General features: G+C 37.9%; 1 protein-coding gene and 1 long non-coding RNA gene across 2 annotated transcripts; one reads left to right on the top strand and one right to left on the bottom strand.

The window, feature by feature from the left end:
* Nucleotides 1–931: 931 nt before the first annotated feature.
* Socs36E (Suppressor of cytokine signaling at 36E) lies at nt 932–6840 on the bottom strand. The gene is made up of 3 exons (XM_089255142.1): nt 6409–6840; nt 4311–4414; nt 932–2366 (listed from the first exon to the last, which is right to left on the bottom strand). Exon 3 carries the CDS (start codon nt 2312–2314, stop codon nt 1061–1063), a length of 1254 nt encoding a protein of 417 aa, XP_089111268.1. The 5' UTR covers nt 2315–2366; nt 4311–4414; nt 6409–6840; the 3' UTR covers nt 932–1060.
* Nucleotides 6841–9428: 2588 nt separating this feature from the next.
* Nucleotides 9429–17241, top strand: LOC149063918 (uncharacterized). The gene is made up of 3 exons (XR_016195723.1): nt 9429–9678; nt 11966–12085; nt 14560–17241. It is a non-coding gene; the product is annotated as an uncharacterized LOC149063918 (long non-coding RNA).
* The last annotated feature ends 2520 nt before the right edge of the window (nt 17242–19761 follow it).

Genomic DNA, 19761 nt, shown 5'->3' with positions numbered 1-19761 from the left:
CGGTTCTCGTACGATCACCGAAGTTTAGCAACATCAGGCGCTCCACCTGCTGTCTGCTCCTTGTTTTTGCTATTAAAATTAATGAATGATATGTTTCGCAATTAAGTCGTTTTTGAAAAAGTAAAAAATTTTCCAAGTTATCTTTGTTTATATATATGCGGCAGCTCTAATGAAAGCTCCAATCTTGATGCCGCGTGGTTCTTAATTTTCGATTACTTTATTTATTTCACTGTCCGATTTTTCCACACAGCGTCTCTGCATGGCCACAACAATACATTGGTTCTCGCCCGGTCACGGAAGTTGAGCAACTTTGGGAGCTACTAGTAGGTACGTGGGGGACTTTTGAGGCAAAGTTGTGAGGCGTGACGGAAACTTTTGAGGTTTTGGACAGTTCCAGACACTTTTTGACCGATTATCAGTGTCCTCAAAACTGGTTCTGGATGTCCAAAACCCCATCCCTGGTCTGAAAGGGTTTGTAAATACCCATTATGCTAGAGCAGCTGCGACTTGCTTCATCCTTATTTCCTTCCCTCCCTCCCACTAGGGTCAAAAAGGGTAAAGTGGTCACGTGGGGTAAAATGGTCATACTGAACATAAAATGGCATAACTTAAGAATTTCAACTGATATTACTACCAAATTTCTGTTTTAACTTTCACTTGCTAGTAGCAAAGTTTTTCACCTATAATATAATGCCAAGCAACATTTTAGTGGAAATGAACATTTTTTTTGTTGTTGAAGCTCGGGTTCCATTTTTTGAGTGCCTAAATAACTTCTCTCTACCATTTTAGTGTGGTTAACCAAGCCAAACTCTGCAAAAAAAAAAATCCATGTTTCATACTCCGAAATTGAGGAGCTCTAATAGATGCAGTGGGAAACTTCACCAGAAACTGGTTTTTTTTACACGGTAAATGAAACATGCTATGAAAAACATTAGGTAAATTTTTTTTTTTATTATCTTCCGGACTGATAAGTACATAGTTTATAAGTAATATATTCACGGTATATTTTGGAAACAAAAAGAACCCTATACTTCTACAATTTGTACTTTGTTTCATTCTTTCATTGATCGACGTCAAACCTTCTAACCCTCACTCGTTGTTTGTAATGATACTCTTTCAAGTAAAACTTGAGTTTTTTCGGAAGGTTTACGGAATTGATCCCATCATAGGTAAGGCGACTACATATAACAGACCGACACAGATGTTGAAGGGGAAACACAAAGGACCTGTTCAAAGGCAACGTGAGCATGGGCTCGAAGAACATGCAGAAACTTGGATCCTTGTAGTGTTCAATAAGTCCGCAGACAGTGTTCGAGGCAAATACACCGGGATCGTGGGAGTCGAAGCTGAATTTGTGATTCCATTGTTCAATTCGAGCATGAAGAGTTCGATCATAACGCCTGAAACTGACAGAAAATAGATACTCCTCCTGCGCACTGTCCCTCAGTAGGAAAGTTCCTTCTGGCCTCTTGTCCAGAAGTTTCTCGGCTTCGTGGCGGTCCATTTTACCCCAGTAGAAGCTGCAGTTAGTGATTTCCAGCAAGTCAGGTACTAGGCAATGGACGTAATCGATTTGAGAGTGTGCAGAGGGTAAAGCCTGGAAGCCCTCGAGCTGCCATTCCCAGAACCTGAGAAAAGCTTGAGGGAAAGCAGCAGCTTCAGTGAGCCTCTCCAAGTATGGATAAGGAGCTACAGACAGCTGGCTGAGAGCCATGGTCAATTCAGAGAACGGCACCACATTCTGATTGTTTTGAGGTGCTTGCACATGGAAACCAGGAGGAGGATCGATGCCTTCTTCAATCTCTTTTGCTCTTTCTCTTCGAGCTACTTCATCCCAGTCATCGACAGAATACAAACTGGCTTCAGAATTGCTTGGTCTATGCGCCAAAGGAACAGAAACCGTAGCAAATACACTGTGGAAGTCATCCAATGTAACAACGTCGGAGGATTTTGAAGAGTTGGGTGCTTTCTCACTAGTGTATTCAAGCAGGCTGTCATCAGTCTTCTTGTATCCAGTGCATATGCAAGAAGAACAACTCACAGAAGTTTCCGATACATCAGAGTTGATATGTTTATGTCGCGAGTTCAGTTTGGAAGTCCAAGAACTTTTTTTCTTTTTCCCGGGTTCTTTAGAGTTTGATTTAGAGTTCTTATGAGCGCCAAAACCAAGAGCCATAAATTTTCTTCGAACGCTCGGACTCCTTTCCAGCTGCTTGATTTCAATACCTCCACTACACTCTGCAGCAGCAGTGGCTTGCTGATCGTCTCTGGATTTATCTCGATTGTGGTCGTCAGATGCTTCATCGTCCGACATCTTGATATTATTCAGGTTCCAATGTGGAATAAGGCCAGCAAGTTGAAACTGCCTGAATAAAAAATTAAAAATGTATCAGAAAGATGAAAAATATTGCAAAATTTAATGAAAAATGAAATTTGAACACTGAATTCATAATTCCGAAATTTAAAAATAATAAAAATTAAAAAACTGAATCGCAGAATGCTATATATTGAATTTATTACTAGCATAGTACAGTAGACTCACTAATCCGGCACATATCCGCCCCAAAGCAAAACGTTTTGCATTGTTCTGTAATGAACCCTCAGCTGACTGTGGAAATTTTCTGCAGTGAAAATTCCTATAATACTTTTATACACTTTTCTTTATATTCTTCCCAAGATTGTTTACTGTGGCGTACATCACACTTTTTGGTATACTCTGTTTTGGGTTTCTTACACCGATTTCAAGTTCATTTTATAGCTAAAATTACTTGACTGAGCAAATCAAACTATCAACAAGAAAGGTACATAAATAGGATATACGAAGGGCTGGACATAACTAAGAAGAAAGAGTTGAAATTGTTGCTGAACAATTTTTTAGGCGCCAAGAAAATTTTTACCAGAAGAAAAAGGTCCAAAATAATGCTTCTTTTTAATTTTGACATTTTCAGGGCATAGTGACCAGAGTTGGCACTGTATTTACCAATGATGGTTTTTACCATCATGTTAAAAACGTGTTTTTACCACCTTGGGGAAAAACCCATGTTCTCAGTTTTTGCCATTCGAGGCCGTTCAAGTATAGCGTCGGTCAATTTTTAGCCTTTTTTTGACTCCCCCTATTGTCAGCAAAATTTTGTCAGCTCTGCCCCCGCTTCTTAATGCATATTGGTGAGATCAGAGACATATGCGGGGGGGGGGGGAAGGAAAGGGGAACTTGTGTTAATCAAAAGTTTATAATCAATTAATTGAATACTTTTCATAACTACATAACATTAACTAATGCTATAAAAGTGTATGTAATTTATTTATTTCATGCACCTATTCACTAGATGTAAACAAGTATAGGAATAGACTAAGAAATTAGGATGGCAACTTGAAGCAATTTAATACCTATAATCAATACACGCTATTATATGTATTAATTTTTTTTGCTGATATATGCTTTCATATTGGGTATTTTCATTATATTTGACATCCATGTTTAAAGGTGCAATTTTCCTGTTGTGGCCTTTGTAGTTGTATTGTTATACCTGCCCCTCGTCTGGTAAGTTTCTGACAAGGACAAACCCAGTATCGAACTTGCAACACATCAAAACATCCTTGATACTTTAAGCGAGTACCTTATCTACCTGGGTTACACAGTCCGAATTGTTGTGCTTGGCCCTTAAAATATTTGGTTGGCATATAGATTTTTTCTTGATCTGTCAAGCACTGCCTTATTGGTAAACAAAACCAACTGTAATCAAGTTTTCTACATTTTAGGCACAAATACCAATTTTTTAGTTGCCATGGCGACCTGGGATTTGTTCAGCCCTTGTCCGTGACACAGAAATTGTACACTTAGGGGTTGCATTTTAGACAGTAAAACAGTTTCACAAGCATCACAGCTTTTAGGGGGGTGTCGCATCCTTTGTCAAGAGCATCACAGTGAACTGGAGATATTGATTTGTGAGCCTGTTTATGCTTTCATACAGGGAAATATCTACAAAACTATTCTGGGAGCAGCAGATGCCCCAAAGCAGAATGTTTTGCATTGTTCTGCAACGAGCCCTCGGCTGACTACAAATGTTCTGCGGTAAAAATCACATTAAAGCATTTCCTGTTCTTTTTCCTTTAAAGTCTTCCACACTGTTCTGCAGTAGCACCAATTGCTCTGCGACATACGTTACAAATTTTGGCATATTCTGCTTTGAGGAGCAGATGAACTACAAATTGGGTAAGGGAGCCGCAGATGACCAAAGTTTGAGAACCACAGCAGTAAAATATATATTGTTAAAATTCTCATATAGCCACATTTAAAAGCCTGAACTTACCAGAGAAGATCCAAGCTTTTGATATTTCTGTGTCTACGAGTTTGGTCAAAAGACTTCAAAATGATGATTCATGCATCAACTTACATCAGAGAAAATAAGGACATCTGCAAATCAAAAGAAAAAATATAAATACTCAACAGAGAAATCATGTCGAGCTGAAAGTGTAGGAGCAATATTTATGAAATTTGATCTCAGCAGTTTTATTTCATGATGTAAAGACACTCACTAATAAGGGTTTTTTCCTCCAAAATTTGGCCTCCTCTAATGTGATCATAAGGGGGGGGGGGGGGGGGGGGGACTCAAAGGGTATATGGGACAATCATTGCTGAGCCGAAATAGTCAAAGCTATAAATATGAAATTTGGTCCGATTTATTTTGCAACGTGAAAACTCACTAACGAGGGATTTTTCAAAATTCATACTGTAAGGGGGACATGGGGGGAGGGGTTCAAAAGTTATATGGGGGCAATCATAGCTGAGTCCAAACCGCTGGAAGCTATATGTAGTATATTTTATAATATAGAGACTCACCAAGACGGAATTTCTGCAAATGCAACACCCAAGGGAGCGTAATGAGGAATTCCAACATAATTAGAAGTAATCATCACCAAGAAATTTTCAGATTACCAAATCCATGCGTGTGAAGCAGCGGGTAACAACTAGTAAAACATAAATATTAACAAGCGGAGAACGACATTCATGTCATAAATATACCGAATTTACTAACTACCCTTGGAGGTAAGCTATTCCACTTAGTCCCAATCCTATTAGATAAAACTCCTTGCGACACCCCAACCTAGAATTGACACTCACAAATCAATACTGGTGTCCCCTTGACGAAGCAGTTGATTGATGATGTATTAATAACTCGTGGTTCACTTTCTCCATCCCGTTGGATATTTAGACACTTCAATCATATCCTCCTCCCTCTCTACCTATGCTCTTCCAATGTAAACATTAAAAAAAAAAATCAATTTTAAGAGATATTTCTCTGCCTCTAAATCACTTCTTTGGTGTGCAGCTATGTCCTGGAAAAGTTGAAAGGCATATCATTTTGAATCTTCTTTTGAAACAAAATTTTTGGGCTCCTAACATTTTTTTCTGGCACCTAAATTCTTTCGTGATTTGTCAAGCTCTGTGCTAACAGTGCTTTCGTCTCACACATGCTTACACACTCCCTAAGGTCACTTACATTCCCGCACACCATCTAAGTTACTCTTCTCGTCACTGACTGACATGGTGGCTCTTTTGGTCACCAGCATTCCAGCACACGCTCAAAAGTCACTCTATTAATTGCTCACTGATGTAATCCAAGGCCAATGAAGCTAAAGCTCGCGTGACTTTATTTGTCCGATCTAGGGAATATATTCTCTTCTTTCATTCCCAGCACATCAGAGGGAATGTGTCAACTACCCAAACACATCAGTCTGCCATGCCCAGGGCCGCAACTAGATACTTTGTCAACCAGGACAAAGTCATTTTAACACCCCTTGCCGTATAGAAGCAGTTCAAGGACGAATTTGTCACCCCTCATGGTCCAGCACCCCAGACCCACCTACTTTCTCTTTCCCCCCCCCCCCCCAGTTGAGGCCCTGGCCATGCCAAAGAATCAGATGGAAAAAGTCTACCTTCGTTTCCTGTGCATTGAGTCAGCATTGCCTGATCCCTGGGCAAAAGGCATATTTATGGTTTGACCATTGTACTCCTAAAATTTTCTTGCCCACTCATTCCACTAATTTCCTACCAATCTCTCTGGAAACTGCCACCCTGCAGTATAGCCCCGCTCGGCCCTCATGTTAACACACCTCCGATTATACACTCAGGAATCACAAATTACATCGTTGACTATTTTACAAAGGTAACAACAAGCGGAATTTGTGGTCTACACGGGCCACACATTGCAAGTATCCCATTAATTGAGGATATACAAAAATATAGATACTCACCAAGGGGGGAAAAAAACTATCTAAGCCTACTGTTAATGAACCATACATCAAGAGTTTCATGGACAAGATAAATTTTCAAAAATTGAATCAAATTTTCAAATTCATCAATGAGACTACCGATTTTAATGAGAGAAAAAAAAAATTCACTCATACCTACGTCACTGGTACCAATGGAGGAAGCTCTAACAGGACATCTTACTACAGGAACTGTCCACGTCCATGAGAACTGAATCACATTAGCGACGGTCAACATCCTTCAAATTCTTTCATGATGGCGATCAATAAATTAAAATGAGATTATTTCATGAGAAATGAAATCGCGTAAACTCATGAGATTATATGGTTTTTCAATCAATACACTTCGAGAAAAAAAAAATTTCATCAGGAAAATTACACTCGCTGTAACACCACAATACACTGTTACCTACATAATTGATAAACGTTATGCCTTTGAAACGGTTGAGTAAAAGATATTTAAGATCTATTTATTTCAAATACTATAATGATGTATTATTTATCCCGAAATGCACAATAGTCATGCATCTGAAATGTATATTGCCATTTTTGATAAATTTTAATATATGTTGGGATTTTTTTTTTTCACACTGATTTATGTGGTTGTTATCGGAATTCTCTTCTGTGTGGAGGAGAATGGTTCCTAGTAACGATGAATTTCGTAAGTTTACTATTATCGTTATCGAATCTCTTATTTCGGAAGGAAAATTATCGCTAGGGGAATTCGCCAAAAGCTCGAAAATGGGAACGCGCTTTATGTAACAATCACTGAGCTATAAGTAAAGTGACCATACGTCCCGTATTTCCCGGGACAGTCACGGTATTTTCTGTCTTTTTGGAAAAAGTGTCCCGGTTTTTCCCGTATCTTACACGAAGCCTACTTCAATTTTTATTCTTTATTTAAATCAAACATTGAGATTATTTTTCAACTCATAAATAATTTTATGATAACTACAACTATATATGAGAATATTAATCTCCCACATTCGCCATGGTGAATGTTTTTTTTCCATGGAATACATTTGTAATGCATCATTTCCCGCCATTGTGATTTTTAGTAATTTCAACAATATTTGGCAACTTTGTTTGGTTTTGGCGTCGTTTTTGGCAATAAGTGGCAATGTCCCGTATTTGGAATCCCGATGTCCCGTATTGCTCTCGGAAAAATATGGTCAGCCTAGCTATAAGGAAAGTTTTTAAGTTTACTTATAGCTCAGTGGTTACAATGCAGCTTGTGCTGCTGTCTAAGAAATATAAAACTATCTACATATCACACAATGTGCAGTTTATTTTGTATTTCTTAGATGGCAGTAAACCCTCTAAAATACCATTAATAAGTATATTCAGAGCCTTCTGCTCTAGAATGTGTTGGCCAAGGCTCTAGGGGGGGGGGGTTACTTGGGGAGTTTCCCCCCTCCCCCCGGAAATGTGAGAAAATGACCGAAAAAGGGAAAAAGATAGGCAAATCTATTGTGTTCTATCACTTTGGTTCCCCTCCCCCGAAATGAAAGTGGTTCCCCCCGAATGAAATTTCTGGCTAAAGTGGGGAGGTTCAGGGCCGTCGAAAGGGCATCATGGGCGTCCGGTCCAAGTAATTTTTCTGAGGCACTACCTGGAAATTCTCGAAAAATTCAACTACTTCTCTTAATGCGTTAAGATGGAACTGAGTATATCATGGATTCGTAATTTATGGGTCGCAGGGGCTTCCGAGTAGGGTCGTAGCCAGGGATTCTTCAGCTATGGGAATACGACCTAAACTTTTTCGCAGCGACTTCCGAGAAGGATCTTGGAGCCAGAGGGGGGGGGGTTACGTTTTTTCCTGCAAAATAGCACACTATATAATCTCGGCTTGGGGGGGGGGGTCAGCACCCCAACCCCCTTTGCGTACGCCAATGAATGCCAGGGCCTTCTGCTATATAGCCTCCCTGAGCCGATGCGCTAGGAAAACACACATGCCTAGTATGATTGTGTAACACGTTTCTGCCAACGCGAAATGGTCCTATTCGGTTCTCCCGGGCAAAGCGCAAATTGAGCCACGTGCAGCGTTCGCTACACGACGCAAGGCAGCACTCTGTTTTACGGTCAGCGGAAATCAGAAGGACGGCGCAAATTGAGACACGAGGCGACACTACACGCTAATCGCGCACTCGTTGTTGCTGCAGCTGAGCCGCTCACACACGCACGCACGCGGCGCAAAAGACCTAATCCTAGGAAAACCCGGCTTTATCTAGGGTCATCACATACGCGGAGATAGACCTGAAAGTTTAGGGGGGGGGGGGGAAAGATGATGATGTCAATTCATATATACATTATATCAGTCGACTCCACCTTTGACGTGCATCTCCGCCCATACGCCGTCCACTCACCAATAAGAAAAGCAGCATGATTGTTTTCCTACAGAGCGCAATACGCCTCACGACAGCGCTTTACGTCGGACGTGATTGGCTGACTGCTTCTGGAGGAGTTGAATGCGTCGTGCGCCGCGCGTTTTGCCGATGTTCTCTTCGCTCTTGTGTGTTTTCTTTCCCTTCTCTCCGAAGCGAAGCATGCAGACGGCAGAGTATCTGATACCGAAGGCCATATAATATAGCTTCCCTGATCTGATGCGCCCCGCTAGGAAAACACAAACACGTAGCGTGATTATGTAACACGATTCTGCCGACGCAAATTGATCCAGTTCGGTTCACGCGGCGTAAAAAATCCTATTCCTAGGAAAACTCGACTTTACTAAAAGATTTTTCATGTGCGTTTCCGTGCATTTTGGTCTTTCTAATGTCAGAAATATATGACATTTTTACAGAACACGGAAACACATGTGAAAAAACTTTTGGTGGCATGTAAAAAAATTGAGAATTTCGGCATTTGAAATTTTGCACGAACAGCGAAAACTCCGACACGGGAATGCACTGTCCTTTTCTTAGGGCAACGACTCACTCCCCTTTTTGACAAGAGATGACGCCACTATAACAACGTCCCGTATTTCGATTCCTTTATATTTTCTCTAGAACATATGGTTAGTACAGTCGAAACCCTCACAATAACGGAAATTTACGGGTTGTATGGTCACATAAAAAAACCGGTTGAAACTTACGATCATTGTCGTACTCTAGCTACCATCAAACCATAATTGTCGTAATATTGGCCTTGGTTTAAAACAGACCACAATCAGTCTTGTGCGAGAATAGTTCGTGTTTGTTGTGTTTCGTTTCCTGTTGATCAACCCTCTCGCTCTAACCTCTAGAAATTAGATGCTTGGAGTTCGTTGAGTTTGTTTTGTGTTGGGTTGTTTTTTTTTTTTTGAAACTTTCCACCGATTTTTGTATCTTGTTCGAAACACTGAAAAGAATGGGAAACACTCGTTTTCATACTGAGGATGGCTGCATGGAAAGCGATGTAATTCGTTACTGGGTATGAAGGTGGTTTTCTTTTTTGTCTAATGATTACAAACATGTCTATAAATAACTACTGGCATGCTGAATAAGGTTTGTAAAATGCTTATAAAAGAACTGTTGACAAGTTATTTGTTTATCACGTGGATATTTGAAAATTTTTCATTGGCGTTAATACTGTCATCACTCCCATTTGTGGAATAATCCGTGAATTCGGGTGATCCTTATCAAGCTAAGGCCTGTTTCTCATAAATTCGGGCCCTGGGCAAATATGAATTTCCCCCCCCCCATATGTAGTCTTTGGGGAGAGGTGTGCACAAGGGGAAGGGGGCATGTATGCCGTGTGTAAAATACCAAAGACAGTCAATTTTAATGCCCTGGGCACGTGCCCCATTCGCCCACAAGAGGAAACACTGTCAAGAGCGGAATAATCTGCTTGTATAGTAAGAAAGAGTGAACGAGTTGTCTAGAGTGTTTGGAAGCATGAGAGTGACTGAAAGTGTGTGTGTGAGCATGAGAATGTCCAAAAGAGTGGCAGTGTTAGCAAAGAAGTTACAAAAAAAGTGACAGTGTTAGCAAAGAAGTTACAAAAAGAGTGACAGTGTTAGCAAAGAAGTTACAAAAAGAGTGACATACAGTGGTATTCATTGACATAGTTTAAACTATAGTCACAATTTTTGGATAGGAGATCAACGAGGATTGGTTATAGAAACCTTAATTGAACCAATCTGTGTCGACCTCCTGTCCAAAAATTGTGACTGTAGTTTAAACCATGTTGGTGAATGCCATCCAGGTACAGATGCAGTATAATCCAGATCGCCAAAGGTGCCGTAAGTGGCCAAGGCAGGCATAATGGTGCCAGGTTAATGTAATTTTTTTAGATTTTCCATTCCAATGTGGGCTATTCAAATGGTGTCTCCCTTTGTGTAATAATATTTGAAATAGCGTCATTTCGTTTTCCGTTGTCTTGTCTCATTTGGATTATGTTCCCACCAGGCTATATTTTTGTGATATATTTATTCTTATTATTTTTTGTAACTCCTGCCCTTTCGTTTTCAGTGTCATTAATCATCATCACTATTTTAGTTTACTATTATTTGGATACCAGAGTGACGTGCCCGGATCGGTTTATTTTTCAGTCTCTGGATTTTATTTTTTTAAGGAGAATATTTATTTTTTACAACTAGAAGGACTATAATTTATTTAAGAGGGAATTCCTAAAAGAGTCTGGATATCCAGAGACAATTATGCCCGTATTGATTTATTGCTTCGAAGAGAGTCTGGGTTTTTTTTCATACTGAGAATATTTATTTATACTATTATTTGTAATATTATTGTTGGTTTCTGTTTTTGTTATGTTTCTACACTAGTTTTTTTCGTAGATCATAGTCAGTCACTGCTTTGGCGACTTTTTCTCCGGCCGTTGGACGTGTGTGCCGCCAAAAAAAAAGTCGCCAAGGGAATCTGGATTATACTGCATCTGTTCCGCCATCCATCGAGAGAGAGGAAACAGATCACTGAGTAGCCCAAAAAAATAAAAAATCTGCAAACATTGGAGTGACCAAAAGAGATATATATATATATATATATATAGTGAGAGACGAACAATAAGTAAGCAAATGCAACCATGTTAGGGATCAATGAGTGACTTTGAAACAGAGGTCTATTTGTGGGAGCTAAGCGGCAATGCTGTCTTAACGTATGGGTCCCACCCAGGCATGGCCCAAAGTCCTCATGAAAACAAGATCTGATTAAAAATTTGGAGAGCATGCGTGGAAATTGGTGGGCAGTTATTTCTAGCCAGGTGGAGTCCAGACTGCCCAGGTTAAAATGTATAATTAGTCTCGGGAAAGTTGAAAAAGCATTGGTTTTTGCTCAAGAAAAATACTTGTCTTCTAAGAAAATTGGCTGGGTGCCTAATTTTTTTCATTAGGTACATCTGCATGGGCTTATTAGCATTGTCCGTAGGGTAATACTCTGGAATTTTTTTGCTTTTATTCCTCCACCCCACGCAACCCTCTTACCCTCCCCTGGTATCCCAACCTTCGCTATACAAAATCAAAAAAGACGCAAAATGTAAGTCTCTCTGATTTGCCGATCTTGTTCTCCAATATGCTGCACATGTAAAAAGTGCAAGAATGCCTAGTCTGATTAATATTCATTGTTTTTCCCTATACTTTATTTTGAATAAATATGATCTTATGTGAAGGTTTTAAATTACTATAAGTATTTAGCGGAATTATTTTATGTGAAATCAAGAGAGTATTTTGATAATTTATGAAATTTTTATTCATTGTTAATTTTAGTACTTAAAAGCCAAGTATATGGTGCTTAAAGTGCGGTACCTGAAACTGTGTATTCAGATGTTCGAGGATCAAACTGGACTGTTGATGATGGAAGCGGATTCTCTGCTTCTCAGAGCTCAGGTAAATTTTCATCGTTTTAAAACAAAAACTCAATTAGGTTTTTGATGAAGTATTTTTTTTAAGTAAGTGGTACAGTATCTATGATCAACAGGCTAATTTATCTGTTATAAAACTGACCTGTTGTACTCTGTGCATCACACAAAAGTTGTGTAAACAAAATCATTTTCATTGGCCTTTGCACAGCGGCATACAAGTTTTGTTCAAAAAGTATCTCAACTTCCCCCCCCCCCATGAACCAATGAAGCTAAGTAGGCAGGGTTTGGTGTATGTGTAGAGGTAATCCTAGTGTGCATGCTTGATGCCCGCAGAAGCTGCCAGTGAATAAGTATAAGTGAGCTCCATCAAATCTTTGTTTTTAACCAAATGGTAAGAAAACTTAACAATACTACTGCATTAATTGTGATGCAAAACCTCTTGGCTTGGTAGTAATCCTTGATGATGATCGTGCCGTTGGGTGTGTACTCGTGATGAATCATGTCACTTGAGTGAAAAAAGCCGGTTAGCATCACCTTGACATTGCATCTGCTGAAGACAAAATTGAATGAATGGATCGAATGCTAATGCATGCCTTGTCTGTGAGTTCTCTGATCGTGATTTGGTTGTCTTGCATCACTTAGAGTCCTCACTCAATCAATAACAATCTCATTTCTGGACGTTGAGGACCTACCAGAATGTGCTTTGCTCTCCACTGATATGCTGCCATCTTTGAAGCGGTTGTACCACTCTTTTATCTGTGTGGTGCCCATTTCTTCATCTCCAAAGGTCTGTTGAATCCCACAGATTGTTTCTACTTGGGAATCACTAAGCTTCACTAAAAATTTAATGCAGTAGCATTGTTCAAGTTTTTCCTGTCATTTTGTCAAAAATGGAAATGTGACATCACTCATTCACACTTCCTCATTCATTTGGGGGTCTGCCGGCTTTTACAGGCAAGTAAAGATTTAAGCATATGCACTAGGATTGCCTAAATACCTGCATCAAACCACATCTCCCTAGCTTCATTGGTTCATGCATGAAAAATTATAGTCTGATACTTTTTGGGCAAACCTCTGCACCTACAACTTCAATTTAGAAAATCTCTCGTAAAAAATGTTGGCGATACAAATTTTTCTTGGTCATCATTGTAAAACCCTGATATACTCCATTCATCTTTTTAGCTAAACTTATTTCCACAATATATAAGCAGGGCCGCAGCTGGAGAAAGCTGGCGGGTCTGGTGTCAGGCCAGAGAGAACGCTCAAATTTCATCCTTTCATTTCTCGCTCAATATTGCAAGTGAGTGGTAAAATGCATTCTTGTCCCAGGTGGCCAAGCACCTAGTTGCGACCCTCCATATAGGATACACAGTATCATTTCGTTATTTTTGTCGCTTTCACTTTGATTTTCTACAAGTGCTAATTATAGAAGGAAAAACTTATTTTTTACTGATTCTGATTATGCGTATATATAGGTCATGCGAGAGATTGGCGTGCTATACCTTTAATGACAGACTTACTGTTGCACCAATGTATCACAGTATTGTATTGTGATAATCGTTTAATAAAAAAACAATTTAATGTTTCTAGTATGTGGAACAATACAGCAGGATCTGCATTATTATTTTTTTGTGACAGAAGTTCCATTTAAGATTCTCATGATTTATATCAGGGTTGCACAACCTCCATCCTTCTGGCCACATTTGGTTCTACCTGGCCTGTAAAAAGTGTTTCAGTAGAATAGTATGTATCAACACAAACGGCACACTACAATTATTTCTGAGATGACCATAAAAATACTGAAAATCGAGATCCATACACAACATCTCCAATTATCAGAAATTTGCCAGAAGTGTTGCCATTTTTGTAGCAAAAGTATTTGCTCAAGGTGGTGCCATTTATCGCAAAAATATTGTCAAAAGTGTTGCCATTTATAGCAAAAAAATTGTCAAAATTAAGATGCTATTTATAGCAAAAAAAGTTGTCAAAACCAAATCATCAATTATAGAAAAAAAATATTGCCAAAGTTACCAAATCTAACTAAAAATTGCTGAATACAATGATGGGAAATATAGAACTAGTATAAGAAAGTTGCAATGAATTGAAATTTAATCCTTGATTTTTGTAAAAAAAAAAAAAAAAAATCAAGTTGGCTTCGTCGGAAATATGGGAACAAATGGAAAATTTCATAAGAACATTCTGCATGCTAAAAATTGCCGAAATGTCCTGTAAAATATGGGTAATATGCTCACTGTGTACACACTATATACACGTTTCTGCCCTCACCCCTACTGTCGAGCTATAGCAATATCACATATTTTTCCCATGGACTAAAAAGTTGTGCACTCCCTCTCTATTTAGATTCTCGTAATTTGAATAACTTCCAAAATAGAATTAAGCTCATAAGTCACGATACCACTATATGTATAGATTTTTTTCTGACATGTGTGCCCTCATGCTCCTTGAAATAATGTGTGATTTCATTTATTTTTTTTTCAGGCTTGCGAATTGGGCTACCAGAGACTTCGTATTCTTCAGTCATGAGGTGTGCATCGTTCCATTTTTTTTGTGTGTTTTTTCTGGAGTGCAGGAGCTGATGTAAAATAAAGGAATGGGGAAAAAAGCTTCTTTGTAAACCTTTTGCGAGTCTTTATGAGTATTCTTCTAAATCTACATGAAGCTCGGACCAGATGAGGTTTTACGTGCCTTAATGTGTTCTATATATATATATTTCCTTATTATTTTTGAGATATTTAATACTGTGTATGTAAAAAAAAATGTGTAAAGCTTATTAATGTGTAGCTGATTTTTTTTTAAATTTAAATTCCTTGAGTAATGGTTTCTGTTAACTTTTTCATTGAAGTGTTCCCGCTTGCGCTTTTTTATTTATAGGATGACAAAAATCGTCATTGTGTAATGTTTAAGCGATTTTGTCCATTTCTTGTATGATTTATATTCATCCAAGCTTTCATGAAATTTTTCTATTTTAATATGTGAATGCTGGTTGATAACCAATAAGTAATTTGAACTATATTGAGACACGGGGGCAGCAACTAGACAGAAGCAAGCGGGTCTGGTGCACAGAGTGCTGGAACAGGAAAAAAAGGAGGGGGGTGCAAATCTCATCCTTTTTAACCTCTCCTTTAACATTACGAGGGGATGCCAAAATGCACTCCTGCCCCAGCTGACCAAGCATCTAGTTGTTGCCTTGTTGAGGCATTCAACCAGGGCTTCACAAATTAAATAAAAACTAAGCACCGGCCAAATTTCCAAGAAGCTGAGAATACTTTTCTTTCTAAGGAAAAATGACCTGAATAATTTTTTCTCATGCTTTTCTGTGCATTAGTCACCTTTTTCCCATGTTGGTGGAAACGCTTAAATAAATTCTGATAATTTTGCATTTTGCCCTCGCACTTCAATTTAGTCATCAAACATAGAAAATATTATAGGTGCCAACATTGATTATTTTAGTCAACTTGGGATTTTTGTCAAACCCTGTATCCAACCAATCATTGGCCACATTTCTAGGTAATTTGATGCTATGATAGGAGCTTATTGAATTTCATTGTTCAGAATTCCTTTTGTTATATATATGAAATCTGTAAAATCGTATTTCGGTTAAAATTTGGCATAGATGAAGCTGACAGTAACTCAAATATTTGATGTGCTGACCGAAAGATGATTATGCCTGTTGTCGATCAGGAAGAGATTGCTTTAGACTTTTTGTAAAGTACAACTGCTGTATATACAGGGTGCATAGCAAATAGGGTATGGCATTTTACTGTCGAACCGTTGATCCTAGAGGTATACTTCCAAGTAGAAAACGTTTCCAAATAACATGTAGTACTCAGATATGTTGTTCATGTTTCCAGGGGTTGTATAGTTATTAAAATACAAAAGTTAACTTTTTATACAGTCCTCATGTGCCCCAAAATCCACTTGTTGCCCTGTCTCTCCTGAAACCAAAAAAAAAAATCCATGTTTCTAAGTGCAATATTCACCAAGATATTCAAAAAACTGAAGAAATTGGGAAAAAAACATCGCTAAATGCGATTGAAATGGTTTTTTGCATTTAGAGCTCCTTTTTCTCAAATTTCCTCAGTTTTTCAATATCTTGTTGAATATTGCACTTTTTTTTCGTGGCATCGGGAGAGACAGGGCAATAACTTTCTAATTGAGCTTTGGTGGCACACAAGGACTACATAAAATTTTTTTTAATTCTAATAACTATACAACCCCTTGCAATACAACTGACATATCTGAAACCTACACGTTGTTTGGAAACTTTTTCTAAAATGCAAGTATACCTCTTAAATCAACGCAGTTGCCAGTAAAAAATGTCATATCCCCTGTTTGCTATGCACCCTGTATAACCATTTGTGGACTACATCTCACTTGAACTCTATGCTTGTATTTTAAACATCCTTTTTTTTATGTCTTCATATGACTACAAAAAAATTTATTTTACTAAATGAAGAATTTGAGTATGGTAGCCCAGGTTGATAAGATACTTGCCTAAAGTACCAAAGAATGTTATAGGAGGTGTCACAATTCAATACCCGGTTCATCCTTGTCGGGAACTTTCTAGACATTTAAGTGCAGCAGAAACGACATGACCACAGAAAAAAACAATTGCTACCGCAAGGGAGTTCCACACCAAAGGATTAGTGTACCAACCTCTCTGAGTATTAAAAAGGCTGCTGTTCTCGGAATCGGCAATAAATAGCCGGTAAGTCCTGGTCTAATCAGCCCTCGTGCGGAAAATGGCCAAGGTTCAACAGAAATGGTCAGTGATCAATACTGAAGACTTTCCTGTACATAGAAATATAATTTTACTACATAGTACTCGCATCACCATACACTGCTGTTACACAAATGTTTCCCTCTTCACTAAGCAGATCTCTGTGTCAGACTGACTATAATCTGTGCTGTTGCTGCAAATACCAAACAATGTAGTACTGCTATCTCTTGGTCAATCAGTCAAATCTTTGAATCGAATCAGCTTTTTCTATGCTTCATCTAAAAAAATTGTATAATAAGATATAATTTCATTTATGAAACAAAAACATTAAGATTCCGATATAGTGTCAGGTTTTCCTTCTTTTTCCTGAATTTTTTCTGGATATTTATCCTGAATAATTGAGTTGTAAAGTTCCTAAAAATGTATTGTCCTATAAGTACTTGCAAAACAACAAAAATAGCTTATCACAGATTACCTGTGTTACACTATATACGATATTTTTCACGTATTTTTTATTTTTTTGAGAACCTGAGACTGATCGTGATGCGAATCTGTAAGAATTAATGTTGAATTGCTATCAAATTACAATTTTTTTTTTATCTTGCTTAATATTCAGTTTATTTGCATGTTTAAAGATCCCCCCCACCCCCATTTCCTTCAAATGTGCAGTATTTCTCGCTTCAAAAAATCTCTAGTCACTTTTAACATGTATCCTGATAGTATCGAACATGATGCCTGTTCAAAATTTTTCCCACCTAAAAACTCCTTCCTAGAAGGGAAAAACGCTCATTGTGTATCAGACAAAAATGTTTAGAAGAAATGTTATGTGCATCAAAATTTGGTTGTGCACTCAGTAATCAAAATCAAATAATTTAATGCTCGTAAAAATTTTAGCGTCAATGCATGTTTGTGATTGGTTTTTCTCTAAACACTAATAAAAGTAAGTTTTGAAATCAATAACATTTCTACATTCCAGTTAGGTTGTGATTGTATCTTGTTCTGAGTATTAATCCATAATGGTTTCATCATCTGCTGAGATTCAATATGTGTATGCTGCTATATGAAAAAGAATATATATTACCCTATTTTCGCCGATTTTTTTAGCTATTACAAGTATATTCAAAAATTATTTTTTTCCTCTTTTGAAATAATCGCGAAAGTTTAGTGATCAAACTTTGTGCCAATGCTCATTATCATTACGTGATCATGTGGTCTACTCGTTCCGTTTGCTCATTCCAACGATGTTGCTATTAGATTTGCGATTCCTTGTTGTAAACCTGTTAACTCTTATACTTTTCATTATATTCAATGTGTATTAAGTCAAATGCTAATGTATGAACTCATACAAATTATATAAGTCATTTTTTTTCCTATGATGTACATATAACTTATGTAAAAAACAACATATTCTTTACCTGTGATATCATTTGAAAAATAAAGTAAAATTTACTTTTCTGTGTATTTTTTTCACCTTTGTTTATGTGTTTAATAAATATTCATATTCATCATATTTCACACACTTAAATGTGTGTGAAATATTCTAAATGTTTCAGAAAGTAATTAAGTTTTTGATTGTAACTGTGAATTCAATCACTTTATCGTTATATGAGAAAGTTATTTACTGGATGTTAATTTTCTTCATTTTATGACAATGTATTAACGTTTGTCTATTGTGCATTATTATGGTATTTGTGCCCAGTATTTTTGAAGTCTAACTTCATGCAAAGTTGGTGGCCATCCCCAAAGCAGCATGTGCCAAAATCTGGAAGAATTTTAAGAAAAAGTGCAAAAAACACTATTACCTGAATATGGATTTTTACCGCAGAACATTCCCATTCAGCTGAGGGCTCGTCGCAGAACAGAGCTAAATATTCTGCTTTGGGGGCAGCCATATAGGAAAAGCGCTAGACTTCTGACGGGGGGGGGGGGCATCACATTATGTATCCATGGAGGAAAGAATAATTGGAAGATAACATGGAGGAAAGTTATTCTTTCCTCCATGTTATGTATCAGCATTGCACTGGAACTCTTGCTGCCATCTATAAAATTACTTTAAGAACTATATTTCATAATGATCTGACAGAAAAAGAAAATCTTGTTTTATGTGAGTACACCAAGTGTGGTGTCAAACTCCTCTTTAAAAATTTGTTTGGGATCACCAAAAAACTGCTTCCTGGTTGGTCAAGTTTGCTTGAATATGTAATAAGCGAGATAAAGGCACGAGCGGTCGCCTCACACTGTTTTGCCAAATTAGGGCACAGGGAAAAATGATTACAGAAAAAATGAAATAAACTGTCTATGAAAATTCAAATCATGGATTCAATGACGAGCAAAGAAAACTATGATATTTGATACCCCTCTAGGAATGCTGCGAGTTTTGAGGGTGCGGCGCCAAAACGATGTTCCGCATTGGTAAGATTTTTTTTATTGAGAAGCCCCCAATATTATAAAAGCTGGCGATGCTTAACACGAAAACAATGGAAGGCGAACAAATATCCACATCTCACAAATATTTAATGTTAAAAACCAATTTGATTTTTTTAGATTATTAGATCATCGGTCCTGCATTTTGCGTGCCTTCTCGAGCCCCCCCCCACCTCCCTCAAAGGGTTATGCATAGGGTGACCATACGTCCCGTATTTTCTGTTTTTTTGGCCGTCCCGACTTTTTGGTAAAAGTGTCCCGGTTTTTCCCGTGTTTTACACGAAGCCTACTTGAATTTTTATTCTTTATTGAAGTCAAAGATTGACATTATTTTTCAACTCATAAATTATTTTACGATAATTACAACTATATATGAAAATATTGAACTCCCACATTTGTCTTGAACGTTTGTTTTTCGTAGAATACATTTTAATCCACTGCGATTTGCAGCGATGCATCATTTCCCGCCATTGTGATTTTTCCGTAATTTCAACAATATTTGGCAACTTTGTTTGGTTTTGGCGATAATTAGCGAT

The sequence above is a fragment of the Pholcus phalangioides genome, unplaced genomic scaffold (assembly GCF_987345545.1).
Source record: "Pholcus phalangioides strain wild (caught in Gottingen) unplaced genomic scaffold, Ppha-v1.0 ptg000042l_1, whole genome shotgun sequence".
In the NCBI taxonomy this organism is placed as follows: Eukaryota; Metazoa; Arthropoda; class Arachnida; order Araneae; family Pholcidae; genus Pholcus; species Pholcus phalangioides.
This window is presented reverse-complemented; position numbering and strand designations above follow the sequence as displayed.